The sequence below is a fragment of the Octopus bimaculoides genome, chromosome 13, assembly GCF_046866305.1.
Source record: "Octopus bimaculoides isolate indiv1 chromosome 13, ASM4686630v1, whole genome shotgun sequence".
Lineage (NCBI taxonomy): Eukaryota > Metazoa > Mollusca > Cephalopoda > Octopoda > Octopodidae > Octopus > Octopus bimaculoides.
Window position 1 is genome coordinate 25,484,654 of NC_142940.1, and position 25,826 is coordinate 25,510,479.

Genomic DNA, 25,826 nt, shown 5'->3' on the forward strand with positions numbered 1-25,826 from the left:
TAGTTGAATTTCTCCACAACATCCCTAAGAAGAAATGCAAAGTCATCTGGTTTCAGAACTCTATCAAAAGAGACAGTTAAGACTAAATATTGTGAGTGAATTAGTCATCCTTAATCTAGGCTTAATGAAAATCTCTTAAAAGAATATTTAAATACCACAATGGAAGTTTACTTTAGGGTTCATTAATCTGTGTCATTAAGAAATCAAGGGTAAGGTGCATGGATTTTGTCATTGGACTAATTGAAATTACCTAACTGAATAATTGTGTTGTCACTTTATCTTATCATTCAGTGTTTACTCTCTCTCTCTCTCTCGCCAAAACTCACTTATGTACCTGTCTAGCCATAAAAATATTTAAAGTTTCTTCTTTTCACTCGCTGTGTGAGAGCATGTATGTAATGGGGAAAAGAGGTAATTTTTGCAAGATAAGTGTCAGATTTTGATTGAGGCATAACTGGTTAAGGGCTTCTACTCAGCCAAGTAATATTCAGTCAACAATTAAGTGAAGCAAATAGTTTAATAAGTTTTTCCCTAAATAAATAGTACTGCCTCTATAGTATCTTTGAACTTTGGGGGTACAGGTACAACATGAATTTTCTGAGACCTTTGGTTTCAAAACTTTTCTAGATTCCTGATTTTCCAAACCAGGGTTGGTCATTTCTAAATTAAGCAAATATTAAATTTACTTCAATAATTAAATGAAATATATTAGTATGAATGATAGTTTATTTATACTGTACTGTGCAAAGTACCAGTAAACTAGTCTGGTGACCATGAGAGTTTAAAGTTCCTGTTTATAAATTCGTAGAAATTATAAGTGGTGCCAGACCATCAGTGTTCAAAAAGTTGGTATTGTACATGTAAACATAACACCATCACCTGGCTTGGCCAAGTGTCTGATCTGAGGATAACTTCCTCTCATCAATCATGGAGGCCCTGGAAAATGTCATCAGTGTTGTTCTTCCTCTTTTGACCAAGTCATAAGAACAAAATCAAAAAAAAAAATTTCCTGTGCATTTCATTCACCAATACAACCAATTTCTGTTTGCATAACAAAAACTTCTTGTTCGACACAAATCCAAATATTTAATGGGTGGAGTTTAGTTGACTCAGTCAACCCAAGTATACCACTGGTATTATTTTATTAATTCTAGAAGTAATAAATAAAGTTACCTTGAGCAGAACTTCAAAGTAGGTTGTACAAATATAAAACTAAATAATCAAATACATTTAGTTTGATCTTATGTGATTTCTGCCAATTTAACAAACATTGTCTTAATTCAATAATCATGAGGTTTATTAAAAAAGTCCAAGCTTTTTAAGGAGTTATATAACTGCTTAAATCTACCTATGTCAATCGTCTTGTCAAAAAGAACCACTGAAGAAAGTATTAAAGTTTAATCTACTAGCAAGAATTTATTGGGGTTTCAATGTAGTCGTGCAAGTTTACAAACTCCCTGTTCATTAATGAGCTGGATTTACTAAGTGTATGATTCAGCAAGTGTTTAGGATCTTAGTTATGGACATTACATAGTGACAGTGGCAGAAAACTATCAGTTGATGCTCCTGGTATTTAATGTGTCAGCCATGTAGGGATGTAAAAAATTGTTGGATTTCATAAAATTTAAAGCCAGGGGGATAGGGAAACCTAGCTCTAGTAAAGCTCTGAGTCTAATGTTACAATTTACATTAGCAATATCAGAAAAGGTGGATGATTAAAACTAAGCTTCAAAAGTTAGGAGCATTGGCAATTATTAGCCATGACATACTGTTAAATATTTGGTTTCAAGATTCGTTTGTATCAAATAACTGAAGCCAGTGTTTGCTAACTACCTTCAAATAGTCTTGTAATGGCAATTAGGTCTTATTAGGAAAATAAAAATGCTTGTTTCTTCAAAATATTAAATAAACATTATTAATAAGAAGTGACATCCAAATTAGCTAACATTAAACAAATCTCATAATAACCCTCATTACTTGCAAAATGTTGCCCTTAAAATTATTCTTTTGCATGGGTTTCTGTTCCAGCTTCTGTGATTTGGTTGAATAAGTATGTCAACCCTGAAAATATACCATTTGTACCATATGGAGACAGCGCACAATATAACTTGGGCCTCAGAGCTTTAATTGAGTTTTCCAAATACATTATTATTTTCCAGGTAATTTCTTTTAATTATTGTTCCAAATTTAACAATTTTCTGCATATCTTTTTCAGTAATCAAACACTTTGTGTAATCAAACACCCTTTGTGTGTGTGTGTGTGATGAGCAGGCATAAATGCCCTTTCACTATCCCCACTTTGACCCTGCAGCACATCCAGTATGTGACAGCTGGAGGGAGAAAGAGCTGCACCATTATCTGGCCAACATTCATAAAGCTGAGTTAACTTGAGCAATGTGATATGAAAGGCCTTGCTCGAAGACACATGTTAAACAGTCTAAGAATTGAGCCCACAACCTCATAAGCCAAACATTTTGACATCCGGTTTCACCAGTCCTCAGTCAAATCGTCCAACCCATGCTAGCATGGAAAGTGGACGTTAAACGATGATGATGATGATATATATATATATATATATATATATATATATATATATATATATATACAGTTTAAAAACATGAGAGAAATGACTGTGTGAAGCCTAATTAACTCCAACCACATATACTCGCCCCCCCACCCACCCACCCACCAGCCAGACTACTGGCAAATTTATCAATTAAATCAATCATATCGATCATGATGTAAGTTGCGTTACTCATGTCTTTTATAAACATTACCCAAGCCTGGAGACACTCGATTGAGCTAACCCTTTTAAGTGACATATAATGAAAAAGGGAAGAAATTTTCATTGGAGAGGAAAGTGCTGGTCCTTTCAACTGCCACCATAAATGCTTATTTAATTATTGTAGCCAAAAACCAAATCTAAATGGTCACACTCCCTGCAAAAAAAGAAGTCATGGGACTATAATCTGCATTGTAACAGATGGCTAAAACATCCGACCCAAACTACATATTATTGATGAGAGGTGATAATATAAGACAGGCCAGTGAAACTATGCAGTCAGAAGTGGAGTGAAGTAAATAAAACTGTTTTTAAGCTTGGCATTTCATTGTAGCCATCACAGTTGATAATGAAGTACAGTTTAAAGGTCTACACTATAAAAACAACAGAGACCAACAACAAGCTCACTGTGTTCATAGTTCAGCTTCTGTATGATCTGATGTATAAAAAAACTATCTGCAGATTAGCAGGTTATATGTCAACCTTTTTCAAATCTCTTCACACACCCCAAGTGTTTTTATAATTCTGGTTATTACTCATCTTTAGCTAATAAACTAGGCCATCTAACCACCACCACCAATATTACCATGACTATTTTGCTGCTACTTCTAGCAAGTCAAAGGATCCTATAGATATAACCTCATTGGTGATTTCTCCTGATGGTTTCATTTATAAAACAATGAACAGATTCTGAAGCACCATGAAATACTTTCAAACAATGCACACACTGACTCTTCACTAGTTTATTCTTTGCTCAGAATACACACATACAAATGAGTCCTCACAATCCCAAATATACAGTTACATATACATCACATGCACCATCAAAACAACATACATACATGCTTGGCAACACTCCTAGCAACATTCGACACAGAAAATTCAAACCAGTTTCAATAAAACTCATTGCAAGCATAGCAGAAGTGCAACAAACTTGTTTTGAGAAATTAATTTTAAAAAAAGCAAAGAAATTAGTAAATGTATTATCTTTCACTGTACTTCAATATACCACAGAGTTTCTTCATTATTTTAACTGTTTCAATAAACAAAATCAGAGAAATCTATACAAATAAATAAGGTGGATTTCATGTCAGCAAAAAACAAGAGGACGCTACAAAAATAAATTTGATTTTTTCTATCACATGTGGACTAATAGTTGAGTGAAGTTGGTGTATGTGTGAGTCAGAAAGATTTATTACTTACTTTTGCATTAAAACCATTTGGGCATATAATTAACCAGGTGATACATGAAGGGGTCATACCCAATGACTGGTGTAACAGCACCATAGTCAACTGCTACAAAAGTAAAGGTGACGCCACAGATAGACAGGCGTATCACATTGTTGGATCAGGTGATGAAAGTCACTGAGAGTGTCGTAGACCAACTAATTAGGGAGAGAGTTTAGACGAGATGCAGTTTGGGTTTGTGCCAGGGTGAAGCACCACTGATGCTATATTTCTGGTAAGACAGCTGCAGTAGAAATACCGAGCCAAAGATAAACCTCTATACTTGGCTTTTGTTGACATGGAGAAAACCTTCGACGGGGTTCTCCGATCCCTTATTTGGTGGTCAATGCAGAAACTAAGGATAGATGAGTGGCTGGTGAGAGATGTACAATCCATGTTCAGGGATGCTACCAGTAAGGTGAAGGTTAGCAACTAGTTCAGTGAAGAATTCAGGGTACAAGTAGGGGTTCACCAAGGATTGGTCCTTAATCCCCTCTTGTTCATTATAGTCCTTCAGGCAATAACAGAGGAATTCAAGATAGGCTGCCCCTGGAGCTCCTCTATACTAATGTCCTTGCTCTCATAGCTGAGTCACTATCAAAACTAGAGAAGTTTCAGGTGTGGAAGCAAAGATTAAAATCGAAGAGCCTTAGAGTTAACCTAGCAAAGACCAAAGTCTTAGTAAGTTGGAAGGTGGACAAATCACAAATCTCTTCAGGTAGATAGCCCTGCTCAATCTGTAGAAAAGGTATAGGTAAAAACTCCATAAGATGTACCCAGAGAAGATAGTTTTTGTGTGTGGAAGGTGCACAGGTACAATAAACACCAAAAATGTACAGAAAATAGATTCCATCACATGCCAGGGAAAAAAACTAGAAGTAGTCTATAACTTCTGTTATCTAGGTGACCAAGTCAGTAGTGGCAGTGGATACTATGAGAGCATAGCTGCTAGAATAAGAATAGGCTGGGAAAAGTTCAGAGAGCTCCTACCTCTACTGGTAGCAAAGAGCCTTTCGCTCAGAGTGAAAGGCAGTGTATGATGCCTGTGTGCGAACAGCCATGCTACACAGCAGTGAAACATGGGCTGTGATTGCTGAGGACATACGTAGGCTTGTAAGAAATGAGACTAGTATGCTCCACTGGATGTGTAATGTCAGTGTGCATGCATGATGGAATGTAAGCATCTTGAGAGAAAAGTTGGACATAAGAAGCATCAGATGTGGTGTGCAAGAGAACGACTGTGCTGATATGGTAATGTGATGAATATGGATGAGGACAGCTGTGTGAAGGAGGATACCTGTGGAAGAGGTAGACGCAGGAAAACATGAGATGAGGTGGTGAAGTATGATCTTAAATGTTGGACCTCGCAGAGGCAATGACAAACAACCAAGACCTTTGGAGATATGCTGTGCTTAGAAGACCCATCAAGCCAAGTGAGGTCGTAGCCTTGGCTGATGCCAGTGTCACGTGACTGGCCCATTAAAAGCACCCTTCAATCATTGGGCATTATGCTGTGCTTGTAAAGACCTGTCGAGTGAAATCGCAGTTGTGGCAGATTCTGGTGCCGTATGACTGGCACCTATGCTGGTGGTATATAAAAAGCGGCATTTGAGTGTTAGGCTTCATGGAGGCAGTAACGTCAAGCCAAATGAAATCAGAGTTGTGGTTGATGCCAGTGTCACATAACTGGGCTGTTGAAAGCAACCTTCAATCATTGGGCAATATGCTGTGCTTGTGAAGACCTGTCGAACCAAGTGAAATTGTAGTTGTGACCAATGCCAGTGCCATCTTACTGGCACCTGTGCCGCTGGCATGTAAAGAGCACTGTTTTAGCATCGTGACAGCTGACCAAGACCTTTGGTAATATACTGTGCATGTGTAAACCTGTCAAACCAAGTAAGACTGTAGTCATAGCTGATACTGCTGTCAGGTCATTTTTTACGTGCCCACTACAGTCTCAGAGTGGTTGGCATTAGGAAGGGCATCCAACTGTAAAAATCTTGCCAGGTCTGATTGGAACCTGGTGCAAATCCCTGGTTTACCAGTTTTCAGTCAAACTGTCCAATCCATACCAGCATGGAAAGCAGATGTCAAATGATGATGATGTTGATATAAGTTACACAAAGGCCTTTCATGCTGACTTTGTGAAAGAGGATAATAGTTAGCTCTTCCCATTTGAGATTGCAGTTGGCCACCTGTAGTGTCAGTTGGAAGAAATGAACGTTGGCATTTCTCAATTTAGCTGCAGGTGGTGAGATATGTTGACAGGTTGCCAGTTGGTCACTTACTCTCTAAAGACAAAACTTCATTCTCTGTAAGGCTGAGAACTGGTTTATTGATATTACTGCACCTTAACTTTGATTGGCTGGCAGCTGTAGCACTACTGTGCTACTACACCATATCGCACTAGCTTATCTGACTCACTACACACCATACAAAACATTCCTCTTCAGTTCTGTAGCCTACTAAAATTTCTTCTCAGTACACATTTTCCTTATGGACGTGGATATATTATAATTCCAAACGAATACCAGGCAAATCAATCTCAACAGTCTGCAAAAGCATCTAAAGACCATTTTCTGTGAGAAAACAGCACCATGACACAATTCACTCTGCCAGAAATTTGGAAACAACATGCTGTATTGCTTGGCATTTGCACTGGAAGCTCCAATACGAACATTTCAGAGTGTTTGGGTGTCAATCAGAAGACAGTGCAGAGGGTTCAGAAAGAGTTGGATGAGTTTAATGGTGATTACAAAAGTACAGCAGCTCGTAAAACTCAATCTGATCATTTTGATTGGAAAAGAACTCCTGAATTTGTTGTTGATATCCAGGCCAAGATTGATAACAATCTCTCCAAGTCAATCAGGTCCATTGCCAGGAACATAGTGTCTGAGTTTCTCATCAGGATGTAGTACATGAAGACATTAGGTATTCCTCATACAAGATAAGAAGGGCCAATTTTTATCCTAAGCCATCAAGGACAAGAGGAAAGACTGTGCTACAAAGCTTTTGAACAAACTCAAGCATTCCCTCCAACTGAACATGCTTTGGCTTTTCTCAAATGAGAAAAATTTCTGCCAGTTGGCTTGCTGTCCCCAAAATATGTACCGAGAGTGATAAAAATCAAACATCCAGTTGACATCATGGTATTTGGAATGGTCACTAGTGATGGTGACATTGTGCTTCCATTCATCTTCCCACACAACCTCACACTCAACACAGAAGCCTATATCAAGTGCCCGGAGCAGGTAGTGCTGTCCTGAGTCAAGAGGGTGGCTGCTGAAAGACCCTATGTCTAGTAACAGGACTCAGCACCATGCCACACAAGCAGGAGACCCCAGTCATGGCTTTCAGACAATTTCTGCGACCACACTACCTGGCTACCTAACTCCCCAGACTGTAACTCCCTTAATTATTATGTGTGGGGTGCAGTTGAGTGAGTGACCAACAAAACTCTTTGTAACACCAAAGATGAACTGAAGGTAAGGATTATGGCAGCATTCACCAACTTAAACAAGGAGACTATCCAGAAGAGTTGCAGGAGATTCAGAAGTCATCTGGCAGCCATGGTTGAAGCCAATGGCGATTTTATTGAATAAATTTACTCTTTAGTATTTCAAGATATTTTGATGTAATTTTGGTAAATATATCTGTTAAAATACCCGAGATGTCAGGTATAGGTTTTTATTTAAAACACTGCCTGAATTTACCTGAGATTTTAACTAAAAACCTGCACCTTCATAGAAGTACCAATCAACATCCATATCCTCTGGATAAAAGATGAGTTGTAAACATTATTCTCCTGCCTGTATTCTTCTAACTACTTTTACTCTTTATTATTTTATTTTACTCCTTTATTATTCTATTTTATTCGTTGTAAACTGTAAATTTTCCCCGTCTAAAATATTCATACCTTGTCTTTGATGACAGAATACCCAGTGCATGGACATGCTAACCTACCACTGGGGTTATCCCAGAAATGGGTGTAAGACTTCAAATTTACCTTATCCTAACTAAATTATTCTAAATGACTTGAGACACTTGTTCTGCCTTAGTTTTGATTTTTCCTAACCCATGCTAGCATGGAAAGCGGACGTTAAACGATGATGATGATGATATATATATATATATTCCTGTGTACTCTAGTATAATATGCTACTGCGTATATAATTCCTTTCTAGTCTTTTACACAACTATCATTGTATATATCTTTTTAAGCTTTTATGCAGCTACTCTTTGTATGAACAGTATATTCCTTTGCAGTCTGTTATACAGCTGTCAGTGATTATATATCTTTCTTGGTAGTCTGTTACACTACTGTCAACCACTTATTGTGCATTACTTTGTAACTAGCCCTATCAATATCTTTGTATGTCTCTTCCTTTCCAGGCTGTTATACCACTTCCACTTTATGTGTCAATAGAGATTGTGAAGCTGGGTCATGTGTTCTTCATCAATCAGGACTTAAATTTATACCATGAAGGAACAGGAAAACCATTTGAATGCCGAGCACTGAATATTGCTGAGGATCTTGGACAAGTAGACTACATATTTTCTGATAAGACTGGAACTCTGACAGAGAATAAAATGGTATTTATGTGCTGCTCAATCGGAGGAGTTGATTTCCCCCACAAACCCAGTAAGTTACTATTTTCCATGAAGTTTTGGTGAAAAAGTTGCTTTAAAATTTAAGGGTGAATTCCTATTAAATTCACCCTTGAATAAGATTGGTACTAAATAAAGTACTTTTGTTTTCACTTTCTCAGTTGAAGAAAACCTGGATATTGAAGATCATGCTAGACAATCTTTTTCAAATATGAGTCGCACCAGCTCAGTAAGTATTTATTGATTCATATATATTGCAAACTGAAAAATAGCATCATTGGTCCAGGTTTCTTATGGACCAATATTATACTGAAGTGTATATCTATATATATATATAAAAATGAGAATGTGTGTCTGTCTGTCTGTCTGTGTGAATCCCTAAAACTCGAGAACTACACAACCAATTTCATTCAAATTTTACACATGCCTTACTTAGGGTTCCAGTTGTGTTTTAGTCAAAAAATTTTTTTAACTTTTTGAAGAGTTCGAGCACACGGCAACATAATATCTCCTCCATTATTTAAGTATTACGTGTCAAAAGTGAAACAAAAACACTCATGTCAAATACTTTCACTTTATAAATGAAACTATTCCACTAACTGAAACAATCACATTTCGAAACTGTAATGACAGATACTTTCACAGAGAGAGAAAGAGAGAGACAGAAAGACAGAGAGAGAGAGATGTATATGTATACATATAGATGTATAGATAGATAGATAGAGAGAGAGAGAGAGAGAGAGAGAGATGTATACATATAGATGTATATGTACACGTATATGTATATATATATATACTAGCAGAAATACCCGGCGTTGCCCGGGTTAAAGAGAATAATGAAATCTAAAAACGCCGTCTAGACTACGCAACCCTCAACTGTTAGTAGCTACGATACCATATTTCTACATTAATAACTCTCCAATCTATGCCAGCATGGAACATAGATATTAAGTGGAATGCTAGAAGAAAGTTTTCAACTCATATGTATATAAAGTAAATACACGTAATTCAGAAACACGTTTTGTGTATTTTATTTCATAACCAAACAAACAGGTACAGATTATAAATAATGAAAGGCCAATTTTGGTGATTCATTTGACAGAGGTAGTAGAGAGACAATGCGATGATAAATCTGAGGTTGGATCTTGAAAGTTTGGATGAATGCTGCCTCAGTTAAATCTCTTGTGGTTCCAAATGATGTCATCTGTAGTACAGCGTCGTATTGTCTAATTTTGTTTTGCAAATGTTAAGAATCTTGGTCAGTTGATGATAACAGTTTCTTCAATAGCTCTGGAGGTTGTTGATTGTGGAATTGTTGGGAATGTTTTTAACTTTGGTGTTATATGTATTGCTTGAATTTCTTTGACATATGAAATATATGTATTTTCACTGGGTTTGTAAAGGAGAGTTGTGTAGTTCTCGAGTTTTAGGGATTCACACAGACAGACAGACACACATTCTCATCTTTATATATAGAGATATATATATACACACACACACGCACCCAAACACACGTATATATATGTATATCAATATAAATATATGAAAGTCAATGAAGTTTCGTAAAAGAAGGTGATCATGTACATACTTTCTTGCTGTTGTAATTATAACACCTCGTTGTAAACAATGTTCCTTGTTTTCCCTTGTGGAGCATATGCAAATAGGTTTTTTTTTGCTGCCCACTCTTGAGCATCCAACATACAGTTGTCCATGTGAGAAGCGGGGCTCTTCCAAGAGAAGACCAGCTACAGACAGTGCTCATCTGTTATGTTCGGGTTAAAATTTCATCAACATCAAAAATATATGAATTTTCATGGGAGTTATGGCCGTTATGCATAGAATATAATTTCCAAATTGCAGACAAAATTTGCAATCGATAAATGTCTTAGAACAACCAGTCTCTCATCTGGGAAGGCCTTGAAATCAATGTTACCAACTGGGGACTATGTGTGTTGCAGTGATAATAAAAAGACTCAAAGAGGTCTGCAACAAAATAATTTTACTCAACACTTTGCAAGTGAAACAGTGGAGGCAAAGATGCGTCTCATTTACTTGACAATTTATGCACCACATTGCAGAAATCACAATGTAAGTATATCTGAAAGGGTAGTCTTACACTGTTGTACCGTTGAATTACAAATAATGCTCATCTGTTATGTTCGGGTTAAAATTTCATCAACATCAAAAATATATGAATTTTCATGGGAGTTATGGCCGTTATGCATAGAATGTAATTTCCAAATTTCATAAAGATCCATTCAGTACTTTTGACGTAGTTTTGGATAAGAAAACAAATGACTAAAGTGTGTGTTTGTGTCCATGTGTATGTGTGTGATGGGTGTATATATGTATAGATATCTTATATGCATGTATATATATATATGTATACATATTACATGTACATCTATATATATACATCTACACATATGTATACATATACATGTATGCATATAGATCTATATCTATATATATATATCTATACATATACGTGTACATATACATCTATATATATACAGATACATCTCTCTCTCTCTCTCTCTTTCTCTCTCTCTGAAAGTATCTGTCATTACAGTATCGAAATGTGATTGTTTCAGTTAGAGGAATAACGTGTACATATACATCTATATGTATACATATACATCTCTCTTTCTCTCTCTCTCTCTCTGAAAGTATCTGTCATTACAGTATCGAAATATGATTGTTTCAGTTAGTGGAATAGTTTCATTTTTAAAGTGAAAGTATTTGACATGAGTGTTTTTGTTTCACTTTTGACACGTAATACTTAAATAGTGGAGGAGATATTATGTTGCCGTGGGCTCGAACTCTGCAAGAAGTTAAAAAATTTTTTTTGACTTAAACACAACTGGAACCCTAAGTAAGGCATCTGTAAAATTTGAATGAAATTGGTTACGTAGTTCTCGAGTTTTAGGGATTCACACAGACAGACACACATTCTCATTTTTATATATATATAGATAGATCTATATGCATACATGTTTATGTATACATATGTGTAGATGTATATATATATATAGATAGATGTACATGTAATATGTACACATATATACATGCATACAGATATCTATACATATATACACCCATCACACACACATACACATGCACACAAACACACACATTAGTCATTTGTTTTCTTATCCAAAACTACGTCAAAAGTACTGAATGGATCTTTATGAAATTTGGAAATTATATTCTTTGCATAAAGGCCATAACTCCCATGAAAATTCATATATTTTTGATGTTGATGAAATTTTAACCCAAACATAACAGATGAGCATTATTTAGAAAATGATGTCACACGTTATCGAGGCTACCAATCTTTCTGGATGTGCAAAAGGGGATGACGTCTTTATTCCAAGAATTCCTCTTACTCCATCAGGAGCAGACATTCCTTTTACATTCAGAAGACTACAATTCCCCCTTCGTGTGACTTTTGTCATGTCCATAAACAAATCTCAGGGTCAAACACTGTCTGTAGCTGGTCTTCTTGGAAGAGCCCTGCTTCTCACATGGACAACTGTATGTTGGCTGCTCAAGAGTGGGCAGCAAAAAAAACCTATTTGTATATGCTCCACAAGGGAAAACAAGGAACATTGTTTACAACGAGGTGTTATAATCACAACAGCAAGAAAGTATGTACATGATCACCTTCTTTTACGAAACTTCATTGACTTTCATATACTTATATTGATATACATATATATACGTGTGTTTGGGTGCGTGTGTGTATATACATCTCTCTATATAAAGATGATGCGTAGCCTAGACGGCGTTTTTAGATTTCATTATTCTCTTTAACCCGGGCAACACCGGGTATTTCTGCTAGTAGTTGAATAAATCTCTACCTTTCAACAATTGCCTTTGCTGAATTTTAAAAATCATTATATTATAGAGTTTTTAACTTTTTGTTGCTTTTTGGTTGTTATATTTTGGATTATTATTACCCCTACCTTAGCGAAGGCAGAGGTATTGTTTTTTAGTCATGTTTGTTTGATTGTCCATGGACAAGATATTTCAAGAACCGCTGGATGGATTTGGATGAAACTTTCAGGGATATTTGGCCTTGTGACTGGCACAAACTGATTAGCTTTTGGGATCAATCCAGTTCGGACAAGGATTCTGGGTTATTTGTTATATGTACTTTACATGAAGTATTACAATCTTACGTTCTTTCAAGTCTTTCTCTGATGTCTCTCTTGAAAGCATGCTCATGGTTTACATGTAAGCTATGGTGACATTGCTGTTTCCAAAATTTTGTTTTCGTTTCTCTATTACTAATTGTACTCGCGTCTCTATCTTCGTAGAAACTGATGAATAAAGAAATCAAACTACATAAACAAACGGCAGTGAAACCATTTAGAAATTAAATAACACTAACATATTCAGTAATAATAATAAATTTAATTTATCCTCAACAATTTTTAGCTTTACCAATTTTGAATATATCACTCCTGTTTAAAACCTCTTACCTACTTGACAATTGCATTTCTAGCTCTGCCTTGAAGGAAGCTTTACTTCTTGGACTCACGTTTTTGTGTGGAACGATGTTGTTTAACCTCCGTTAGCAGCACCGTGTGCAGGTCCTTTCCATTTTCTTTCATGCACAGATAAATTTTTCACTATAGGCATTAATGATTGTAAAGACACTATATCAGTGGATAAACTAAAAAAGGCCTTCATAGAGAAAACTGTCCCTGTTCCCACTGCAGATGACACACACACACAGCATTACAAACACGGCCTGCACACTCACCTTTACATTCTATGACTATCATTGGGATCGATAAAGTACCGACCAAGGATTCTGGACTATTTTTCCAGTTTTTTTTTACTTAATTTTTGAGAGCGGTCAGGTTCATTTTGGCTAATTGTTGAGAGGATGTTGGTGGAGGTTTGCGCTCTCTGTGTGCTCTTGTTGTTATTTGTTATTTTTTTAATATAGTTTTTGATTTTATTGAATAAATTTAATAGACACAAATCCAGTCTCTTCCATTTTACCTTGTTTCATTTACAAAACTGTTGTTTTTGAATTCTTAACAGGTCCTCACCGAAAGTGGTCTTGAACAACAACTGCTATATATGCTGGCTTCTCAACATACCAGCAGCCTTGGTACCCAGCCAGACATCCCTGCAGACATACAATGTGTACATGAGTTCTTCTTGCTGCTAGCCATCTGCAACACTGTTGTTGTCTCAAACCACCCTCATGAAGATAAGGTAAATTTCTGCTATGTTACAGCAGTGCTGGGTATTTATCAAAATCGAATACAGTTTTGTATAATGAATGGTAATGCTGTAGTTTGATGGTAGAACACAGATAATATAATAATAGTAATATGGTGTTATAATAATAGTATTATATAGCATGATAATTTTTTTTCAGTCAACTATAACTTAGACTTGCATCAGATATGATGGTGGGTGTTCCACATAGTCTATACCAATCTCAGTTTCTTGAATTGATCAGCATAACTATTCTTCACGAGTTTTGGAGAATACCCTCAGTTCACCCTCCCAGGGCTCAGGTCTTAGATGATGACTTAGTTGCAGAGCAGCTCTCAGTTCTACAGTGCTCAACAAGTTGCAATCATTTTCTGGCAATCTTGTACATCAAAGTCATCGATTAGTAGACTTTTTAGAGTGTCAGGCAAAATACCTTGCAGTATTTGTCATAGCTCTTTGCTTTCTGATGCCTGTGATAATACTGGTGCCAAGCAGTATCAGCCCATACTTGGACAATATCAGTAACATAGAGAAGAGAAGCTTTATTTGTGGCCGACTGCTATTCTTCCATAAAAAGAAAGCCCTTATCTTGGCTTGCATTTTGAAGAGAATCTTTCCACATGCAACTTCGTAGCTTTACCCGAGAGACAATTATCTTTGGGGAAGTCAGTGTAAAGATGCTTGTGAGTCACTTTCTGAATTCAGATGACCAACTGGAGAATCCATGTCTAGTGGTCATTGAAGAATTTGGCCTTGGACTTAGTGATCATGAACACATCTTCCCAGAAATCCTAGCAATACAATCATCATCATCATCATTTAATGTTTGTTTTCCATGCTGGCATGGGTTGGATGGTTTGGCAGGAGCTGGCAAAGCTGGGAGCTGTACCAGGTTCCATTGTCTGTTTTGGCATGGTTTCTACAGCTGGATGCCCTTCCTAATGCCAACCACTTTACAGAGTGTACTGGGTGCGTTTTATATGGCACCATAAAAAACAGGGTCACCAAGTACCTTGCAGGACAAAAAAAGAGTAAAAAGGTAAAAGCCCCTCAAATGAGAAGGAGGGAGTAGTATTGAGGTGGGGTAGATTTGTGCCAGTTGAAAGTTTAAAAGTATACAGGGACAGAAATAGGGGTCTTGTGCATACATTGATACTCCAGTTGGAAAGTAAAGGAGAGTAAGTTAGAAAGCAAGATGAGGAGAGATGATGGTGAAGATGAGTCAGGAATGCCCTTAAGGGACGTTTGGGGTGGTAAGAATAAGTCAGATGATACAGAGGTTTGGATTGGGGCAGGATAGAGGTGACTCACAAATGACAGAGAATTGAGGAGAGGTTTTGGAGCAGGGTTGCAGTAGATATGCAAGGGCATTGAGGGTGATAGCAGATAAGCAAGATGTTAATGATGAAGAACAGTAAAGCAGGGAGAAGGCACAGAAAGGAAGTGATTGGTGAAGACAGTAGGCGAGGCAGGATTATGGGAAATGAAAGTGGGTTTGGGTTGGAAAGAAAGGCAACTGAGAGAGTTGGGGGATGTAGTATGTACCTATTCCGTTCTCAGTTGATAGAGCAGTGATGAATGTTAGGGTATGAAATGTTAAGGAAAAGGCTGACAGGGCAGAAAGGACGGGATTGTGGCAGAGCCCTTCACAGATGAGAATTTCCAAGGTGGTTTTAGGATATCAATTCTGCTGTGGATGGGTCTTCAGCAAGGTACCAGACATCTCAGACTTTATCATTACCTTTTGTAAAACTCAGTGTCTTGAGATCAGCTTTTAGTACTTTGTCCCATATCTTTCTGAGTCTCCCTCTTCCAAAAGTTCCCTCCACTTTAACTAATCAGTACTTCTTCATACAACTGTTTTCATCCATACACATCACATGTCCAAATCAGTGCAGCCTTGTCTTTTGCACACTGCACTGATTTCTTCTTAATTTAAATCTTCTCTCAATACACTAGCACTCAGTGGCACATGTACATCGGCATTGCACATCTAGTGGAGCATATTAGCTTCATTCTTCTCTAGTCTTTGCATGTCCTCTACATTCAGGGTCGATGTCTCACTGCCACAACATAAATAAAAAGTTGTCCGTAATGAAGAATCAAAATGAGGTTCCTCTATCCATGGTCTTACTTCATGTTCCCTCATTCTTTTATTTTTAAAGTTGAATGATGCAGGTTTCATGCCTGCTTCTTACTATGATGCTTCATTGAATGGTAGTCTACCAAATTCTCCAACATTCAAGAAATCTGAAAGCCAGAAGACAATGTTTAGCATCATTGACCTTCAGAGTTCCTCAACATCACTAGAGGCAAGTGTGGCTGGCTCTGAATATTCTTTTGATAGAAAAATATGTTATGAAGCAGAGAGTCCTGATGAACTAGCTCTTGTGAGAGCTGCCAAGAGCTATGGGTGTCAACTTCTAAAGAGATCCAAGGATTTTGTTCATGTTTTTCTGCCAGGTAAGATTGAATTTTTTCTGAGCATATGTAGTTAGAAATAAGTCTTATTTATTAGTATTAATGCTAATTAGTTATAATTTATCATATGAATTTACCACATACTTAAGTTCACATCAATACGAGATAGACTCATATTAGCAATGCAAGCTAATGAAACCTCTCATTAGTTATATAGTATCTCTATTTAAAAGTTTGAACTTTACAGTTAGGTAGACTTTTATACTGACTTACTGAGACTCAAGCATCTTTAAGAGAGACTCAGAACAGCATTAGTGATGTTTCAATCTGTTGAACTTGAAGGGTTAGATTGATTTGCAAATTCAATCATTTGTCTCAACATCATCATCATCATCATCATCATCATCGTTTAATGTCCGCTTTCCATGCTAGCATGGGTTGGACGATTTGACTGAGGACTGGTGAAACCAGATGGCTACACCAGGCTCCAATCTGATTTGGCAGAGTTTCTACAGCTGGATGCCCTTCCTAACGCCAACCACTCAAAGAGTGTAGTGGATGCTTTTACGTGTCACCTGCACGAAGGCCAGTCAGGTAATACTGGCAACGGCCACGCTCAAAATGAGTTTCGTGTCCAATGAAGGAGACGATGTTGGCATGGGTGCCAGTCGTCGAAGGAAAACAAATGCTGCTTTTTTTCATATCTATGCTAAATTACCACCACTGCTACCTCCACCGCCACAATGACACTGCAACCACATTAGATCACTCTCATACTCTATGTACACTAAATTACCTCCAGCAGCATTGTACATTCCCTTCACCAACTACATTTTTTTGTTTTTTATCTGCAGCACAACTACATTAAATGAACATTACCATTTATGCCATCAAAGCACACCCACACTATGACCACTATGACAGTATACTTCAGCATTACTTCAAATACCACTCACTTGTCACTCCTCACCATGCTAATCACTACCAACAGCCACAACGCTACCTAACACCACAAACACAATCCATTAATGAATGCCTACCACCACAACCCACTAATAAATGTTTACTTTCAATTAAATCTCCCTCCTTCCTCATCTCACCAATGATAACAAGTTTCTGGACACTTGTAAACCTGACAGTATTACATGTTTTGTCTCATGTTAGGCTGGTGATGTGGTAATGCAGTGTGGGGTGGTGGTACAATGATGCAAAACATTGCTTAGTGAAGTCAGTGGTGAAGATAAGACTTTTATTCTATTTTATTTTCAAAGGCTGTGGAGGATTGAGGGTTACATGTCTACAGATTGGACAGGGATTCAAAATGGAATGCTGAAAGTTATATATTGCCAGGTGCTTTGTAGCTGAAAAGACTTTTCATTCAAGCGATATTGTTAACATGGAATATAAATGGTTGAAGCCTTTGGCATTTAGATTGCTCTGTCACTTGCAATTTGTTATATTATTTGCATTGTTTTGAATTAATCATGCATTATCTTGTAACCTCAATATTTAAATGATATGGCTGAATATCTTTCAAATGACACTGTAGGGTAGGTATGAGAGGCCTGATCTGGCTGGTTTGAACATAAAACAGGTAAAATATTTCAGCCAGATATTGCCAGTTTAAATGCTAAGGGGCTAAATTTTGATTTGTATGAGACATGTCACAGGTTCTATTCTATCTGTTGCTTGATATCATCTGAAGTTTTCAACCTTCTTCATCTTTATCTGTGGCGATTATGCTTTTGTTAACCTTACAACTACTGCCACCAAAGTTACCATCCTAACTACCACCACAATTACTGCCATCATTATATATAGCTTAACATGACTATGGATGATCAGGATGCTACAGTATATCATAACACTGTAATTTCAACATGATGTTAACCATTCTGTTTTATATACTAAGCATATTTCCAGATCTTTAAAATTCATTTGCTTTCAATTGCCTATCTATACCTATCTCTTAGTTGCTCTGTACCACATGTTCCTGCTTAAGTATTTTCTTTGAGCTATTGACTTGTAACTGTTCAAAAGGAACATTACTAGTATTGATTTCATCTTCTATGGAAGGGCTGCAAAGGCCATGGACACAATTCCTTTTGCTGGAGGAATTTCTTTTAAAAAAAAACTGTTAGATTTAGAGAATCAAAGCTCCAGACAGGGGTGTTTATATTTATGGATGTGTTATTACGCATATGTATTTTGTGTGTGACTGCACACAAAGGGAAAAAAAAGATTAAAAATCCAGGCAAATACTTTCTCAGCACACTTTTGAGATCAAACTTGGTCAAGTAAATTGTTGAGTGAAAGCCATTGTAATCCATGTAGGCCATAGAGGTACTTTCCATTTGTCTATCCAGTTTGTAAATTTGAGATTCAGACACCAAATAAATTTTGTATATGGTCACATAGTATAGTAGAAAATCACAAAAGAACAGAGAATTATACATTCTTTAATCAGCTTATGCACATTTTGAATAGATTGGTATATTCCAAATCCAGCAACTCAGAAATCTTGCATATTGATTAATCCTATATTTGGTCAACTATGATTCTACAGAGATAGAGAAATTTAACACCATCCTTTTCTTAGCAAAGCTATACCACACTACTAAGAATGGAGAACATTTTAAAGGCAATAGATAGTACTAAAGGTAGCAATATTTGACCAGTATTAAGGGTAGGTAACTTTTCAGCAGACCTACTTAGGCATTGTATTTATCAGATCAAGATAAAATTCTAATATGATACTTAGTTTCTTTATTCCTACTCAGCAACATGAAGAATATTTAGGGCAAAATTCCTACCCCATTTAAAATATTACTGACCAGTTCAAATACTAAAATGATTTACAATTATTTTAATTTTCAAAATATGACTTAGGTAAATCAAGATGAAACAATAAAATGGAAAAAATGTTAAAAAATAAATTATATGTATATAGGGAATAGTTTTTCTTTTAAAGATGTTCTGGTCAGGACATGGTTGTGTTCAAGGTTAATCATCTTTATTAGCAATTCATTGAGTGTCTTTATTAATCTTTTTTATTTATTCATTTTTTTTTTATACATTTGAAATTAAAAAAAAAGTCCTAAACCCATTAGCATTTCAGAACATTCTTGCTACATATTCTGCATGTCATCTTCTTTATTTGATGTTCCCTTTTCCATGCTGGCATGGAAAAGGACTAAATGACCCAAGAGAGAAGGTGTGGTAGTTAGAAGTATAGAAGAAAGAGAGAGAGAGATAGTGAGAAAGAAACTACACTCTGTTTCAATATACCAACCTTACAACTGTCTCTAAACTTAGAAGTTTAGACATCTAATATAAGTTTCTTGACATACAGTATTTGGTTTAAGGCTATTTTAGTTTAATGCGGCTATGTGAGTGTGGATATGGAAAAGTTATTTGCCTAAGAGACAAGTGCTCTATTCAAGTATTCTTCCCATTCACTGTAAACTATTCTCAAACAGTAGCCATTCTCATTCATTTTCTCTCTCCCTTCTCCTCCCTCACTCTTTTCCTTCCACCACTCCTACAACAATTTATGATTCTTTAAACTTCTTGACTGTATACTGCTTATCTGCTTAAATAACTCAATAGTTCAAACTGAACAATAAACATATTTACCTCCCCTCTCTATACCACATGTTATCACAACCTGGAAAGATTGTAGAAACTTCCTCCACTTCATAGTCTAACTGATAGCGAAAATGTACATAAATGACCATAGGTACAACTGTATGGCTAACTAGTTCTCTTAGCAAATACATGGTTTGAGTTTCTATCTTAGTGTGTGGCACTTTTGGCAAGTCTTTTCTCTCAGTCTGGGCACTGCAATTTGGTACATAGAAACTATACAAGTGGGTACTGAAAAGTTCCTGGCTTAAAGGATATCTTGAAAACCTGGTTGGAGGCCCAACCTTCTTGAATTCTTTTACAGGGCTTAGAAAAACTGAAGAATTGCTGCAATAAGTGTGTGAATCTGAGAGGGGAATGTGTTGAATAAAATCATAATTAACTGATCCTCCTGTATTTTCTTTTACCCAAAACCAAAAACTTTTCAACACCCCTCATATGGAATTTTATCAGAGAGACTTTTTCTGTTGTTTAGACTTAAATATTATTCAATTTAGCACCATCATCCTTTGACATTTTTAGCATTGTACAGACTCTTGCAAACACATATTGGCAACTCAACAAGTCTTTAAAAATTAATAATAATCTTTTATCAAACTAAAATCCTCACAACACCTAAAGCCTTTACTAAATTCTGAAAGATTGCAATTCTTGTGTTCTGGTTAGGTCAGGGTGATGTCACATTGAAGATCCTACATGTTTTACAATTTGATTCCGACCGCAAGAGAATGTCTGTGATAGTGGAACATCCAGCCAGTGGTGAGATTATCTTATACACTAAGGGAGCTGATTGTTCAATTCTGGAGCGTTTAAATTCTACCTATCATGGTTAGTTCATTTTACTTTACTTTGTTATTATTTTGTTGTTTTCTGTGTTAATGTTGTTGTTGTATCTACATGTGCACATTATGAACACAAGTCTCTATATTTAATTGCGACCTTATGTTTATGTTAGAGCTGTCATTTATATGTTATTCCAAATATTTATGAATATTCACATTGCTAAATATTAACATCTAGAACATCTTCAGTTCTAAGCTGTTTATTGGTAATATCTACGTTGAAAATTACATAGGTCCTATGCACAACAGGAATATCTGCAATCTTAAATATACACAATGGCAATATTTAGGGTACAGTTGAATGTTGGTACCCTTAAATATGTATTCAGAAGACTTATTTCTTTAAACATGTTCATTCTCGGTGTTGTCACATGATTTAAGTAATACACTGCAAGTTCCTAATGACTAACAAATATCATCAACTCAACTACAGAGGAGCCTGAAGCCAAGAAGATTCTACAGAACACCTCTGACCACATCATCCAGTATGCTCTTCAGGGTCTGAGGACATTGTGTATGGCAAAACGGGTAAGTTTTATCTTTTTCTTCAACATATTTTTCAGTTTTTTCTAATCCATCCTGCACTTCTTGTATTTGGTAAATAAGTGAGCTAGCCATGCCTGGAATGTCTTTGATGAGAAGTCTGCTGAAGTGGTTAGAATACTTCTATCCTACCTTGTACTATAATTGTTCTCATCAGATCAGTACTTTGTACTGAGCTATACTGGTTTAAATATTTCTATTCCAGTACTGTATCATAACAATATTGGTAAAAATGGCTCCTTCAAAGGATAGCATGATCATTAATACATTATTAAACTGTCAGTTGTCTAATTTTTTAAGTGTTCCTTGCAACTGGTAAATTATATATTACTCCACATGTTCCTCTTAAATGAAGAAGGGCAGTGTCCAAGACTCTTTACAAGGACTCTGAGATTGATGGGTGGAAGTTATCCTCAGGCAGAAGACCTGGTCAAATGCTGTCAACTGAGTGAACTCTGCTAAAGGCATTCAAGAACAAGGTGTTGGTGTTTAATTAGGCTCTGAAATAAGTCTATCACTCAAGAATATGAACATCTACCAAATTTCTCTCCAAAGCTTTGGTTGATCCTTATCTATGCTAGAAGACACTTATCTGCGATGCTGCATATTGAGATTGAACCCAAACCATGTGATTACAGAGCAAACTTCTTAACCACACAGTATATCCATTTCTTTTACTCTGATTTCTTTTACAGTGTTTAAACTTCATGATTTCCTGATAAACAGTTGACTTTATCACTATCTTGAAAACTGGACATTAATCCAACTAACTTCACCCAGATGTTTCTGTCCACTTTTTCTTGAACTTCCTTTGAAAGCAGTGGACACTGCCCCACTTCCTTCTCAGACATAGAAATTATATTAAAAACAAAAACAACCTACAGCAATATCAGTATTCTTTCCATATGTATCCTTATTTTCCTGATGACTTATTTAGTGTCTGCCTTTATACAATGTTCCAGGTTATTGGTAGGGCAGAGTATGAAACATGGCAACAATCATATAATGTTGCACAGGCAGCTCTTGAAAACAAGGATGAGCTTTTGAAAAACTCAGCAGATGATATTGAAAAAGATTTTGAGCTTCTAGGTATGTAGCAATTTATTCAGGTTTGAAAGTGGATCAGTATTAAAAAAGAAGTTGAATCTGGCCTAACTTAAAACATGCAATGCAAACATTTAAAACAAAGAACTGTGGCTCAGAAGATGACATCACACAAGTATCCAGGACATTTTTCAAAAAGAGACAACCTCTGGCCCAAATACTTTCTATCCATTCTCTTTATTACTATTACTTTTTTAGTTTTGGTTGATCTCATGCCACTTTCACTCAAACACTTCCAACTCATTGTCTCTCTTCTAATTCCATGTATTGCATTCAACATCTTTCATTTCAGTCATTTTCATTAGAATACAAGCTCTCTGGATTGCCTTCACTGCATATGTTTTTTTCTTTCTTCTTTTTTCTTTGTGAGTGTCAACTTGCAACTGTTTAAAACAAACATTAACTACATCAATCTTACTTGTTCCTTTCTCCAGACCAAACCAATAACAATTTTTTTTTTAATTTACTATTTCAAACTACTTCAAAGTTTTTTAATGTGACTCTTTATTCCGTTTCAGTTTACCTCACTATCAAAATTAGGTACCAGTACTTTAAATATTTATTTTTTATTAACTTACAATCTAGCCAAAAAAATCTGATGTCTCTGCTTAGGATACCACAGAAACTAAAAAGATGCAGTTGTTTAGTGGCACATGAGGCTCTTGAAAGATTTAGTTACCCTTTCATGGTCAAATATCAGAAGAATAATTTGTGAAAACCAAATAATAATGATAAATTCAGTTTGAAGTCAGATATTTTAATAGTAATTTGAGTCTTAGTAATGAAAACATGAGCTCTTAAAGTTTAATGATTGAGTCACTGACCATACATATCTCTGATGATTTCATAGTTTGAGAAGACACTCTATCAGATTCCTTGTGGGAAAAGAGGTACTAATTTGATTGAAAGATATTAGTTCACACTTGTAATCAGTCATCTGTAACGAAACATTTTTTTAACATTGAAGGTGCAACTGGTATTGAAGATACACTGCAAGATGGAGTTCCTGACACAGTTGCCACTCTTCGAAAAGCAGGAATCAAAATTTGGGTGCTCACTGGTGATAAACAGGTTTGTTTTGTTTCTACTTAAATTCCCAGTCATGGAACTGAATAAAATCAAATTAGTACTTTTAGAGATTGTATTTGTTGTTGTTGCATAACCTCAAATTAGCCTTATCATGGTCAATGAAGTTCGATGCTGGATAATGTAAACCTTTGCAGTGATTGAGAATTATGCCTAATTCAGATACCTTAATGTGCTGCATACATAGTCTAAGATTATAATGAAAAGGAAAGGAGCTAAGCTGACCTCTTGGAAAACTCCTGTGTTGACTGCGAATGTGTTAGTGTCTTTCCATCAGGGATGCATACAAAACTTTTGTAGCCTGCATAGAGAGAGTAGATAGCATTTACAACTTCATTTGGTATGTCATAGGCAGAGATAGTCTAAAACATTCGCTCACAATGAATAAAGTAAAAAGTTTTGGGGAAATCCACAAATATGGCACACAAAGATGTATCTTTCTTTGCTAAGATGGTTTCAATGAGTTGGTGAAGTGTTAAGATAGATTTAAAGTGGAACAGCCTTTGTGAAAGCCATTGTAGTTTGCTCCAAGTTGCGTTTTGATAGAGTCTCAGATACTATTGAACTTGATATGGTTGAAGAGTTTTGGTTGATTGTATGATACAAGCCATATGCTGACAGATTTCCCTTTTCCTACTCATCACACATACAATCACAAATGTTCAAACTCTCCTCACAAACTTGGCGTTGGTTGCCATTGAAGTTCGTCTCTCAATAAATCACTTGAAGACAAAGACCATAATCATTGGTGAAAATGCTTATGTGGGTGATTTTTCATTGGGTCCCCTTAAATCAGCTGCCAATTTCTGTTACCTGGGCGCTCATATTCACTCTGCAAGCAGTGATATTAAATTTGTTAAATGATAACATGGTCAGTATTCAGCAAGCTCTGGAAAATTTGGATAACACCACAACAGTCATGTGACCTAAATCTACAAGGGTGAGTAGAAAAGTTCATAATCTGACTATGAAGGAGTGATGCTAGAGCTGTGAAATCTTGCATACATGAATTTCAACCATTGTTATTAATAACTATTGTTTCTTTCCACGTAAATTGACATCTGAGTATTCTAAGAAGACAAAGACTTCAAAAGTAACTAGTTACAACTTCTCTTGAAAATCGACAAAATTTGGCATCATGGTGTTATCAAGTATATCTAGAAAGACAGTCTAGCTTCCAAAGACATTCGTGCTCATGTGGTTGCTACATTAGAGGATGATTGATACTCCAGCTTTATCAAATATGCAAAAGTGGACATTTGAATTAAGGAGGGGAAGGGAAAGTGTTGAAGATAACCCAAAGTCTGGATATCCTGCAATTGTTACCTCTGAGGAAAACATTGATTGTGTTCACCACATGATGATAGATTACAGGCAAATTACTATAAATCAAATAGCCAATGCTATTAGCATATCCCGTGAGAGAGTTGAGAATATTCTGCACAATGAATGTGGCACGACAAAGGTTTCTGCTCAGTAGATACAATGTCTTCTGACACCTGATCAAAAGTGCACCCAGTTGATCACATCACAGGGAAATCAGCTGGTTTCTTTGAGTATTTCCTAATCCAGGACTTTATCATTTTGAACCAGAGACAATCTATTGCAGTGGAAAAATCCCTCCTTACTTACTCCAAAAAAGGTCAAGGCCATTTCATTTATAGAGTAAGTGAAGACCTCAGTCTTTTGGGATGCAAAAGACATTGTGTTTATTGACTATCTTCAAAAGCACCATCAATGGAGAGAATTATGCAAACTTGCTGGGGTAGTTATGAAACGCTATCAAGATCAAATGCCCAGGAAAACTGATGGAAGGGATTTTGTTTCATCAGAACAATACTCCAGCACAAGGGTTGCTGTGCATGACTGGCTTTGAACTGGTTGATAGCTGTCCCTATTCTTCTGATCTTGGCTCCCATCTGACTATCATCTGTTATTCAACATGTAAAAGCACTTGGCTGGGAACCAGTGCTGCAGTGACAATGACATCATATCTGCCGTTGATGACTTTTTTGACCAACAGGATGAAAGCTTCTTCACCAATGGAATCTAAGCACTGCAACACCAATGGGAGAAGGGTGTGAACTGCAGGACACTTCCATTGGTATTGAAAAATAAACCTCATTTGGTAACATTCCATGAGAAAAGTTTGGTCAGTCTATGAAGTTTTCAGCCAACCTTCATACACCTGTTTCATGTATCAGTAGAATCTATTCTGCTCTACAGCTCTGAATGCTGATCTCTCACAGTAGCCTGACGGTGATCACTAGACGGCACATACACTCAGCTACTATGCAAGGCCTTTCACATCTCTTTTACCAACCATG

The 25,826-nt window shown here is 36.3% G+C and overlaps 1 protein-coding gene across 2 annotated transcripts in view; it reads left to right on the forward strand.

Annotated features, from left to right (window-relative positions):
• The window catches only part of LOC106881894 (phospholipid-transporting ATPase VD), a 108,647-nt gene that overhangs the window by 49,011 nt on the left and 33,810 nt on the right, over positions 1 to 25,826 (forward strand). For both annotated transcript variants that reach the window (XM_089361575.1, XM_089361576.1), the window contains 9 exons: positions 2,029 to 2,159; positions 8,402 to 8,651; positions 8,779 to 8,846; positions 13,676 to 13,852; positions 16,024 to 16,321; positions 20,591 to 20,752; positions 21,200 to 21,294; positions 22,272 to 22,398; positions 23,381 to 23,484. In XM_089361575.1, the coding sequence (XP_089217701.1) occupies positions 2,029 to 2,159; positions 8,402 to 8,651; positions 8,779 to 8,846; positions 13,676 to 13,852; positions 16,024 to 16,321; positions 20,591 to 20,752; positions 21,200 to 21,294; positions 22,272 to 22,398; positions 23,381 to 23,484 (1,412 nt within the window). The remainder of the gene's footprint in view (positions 1 to 2,028; positions 2,160 to 8,401; positions 8,652 to 8,778; positions 8,847 to 13,675; positions 13,853 to 16,023; positions 16,322 to 20,590; positions 20,753 to 21,199; positions 21,295 to 22,271; positions 22,399 to 23,380; positions 23,485 to 25,826) is intronic.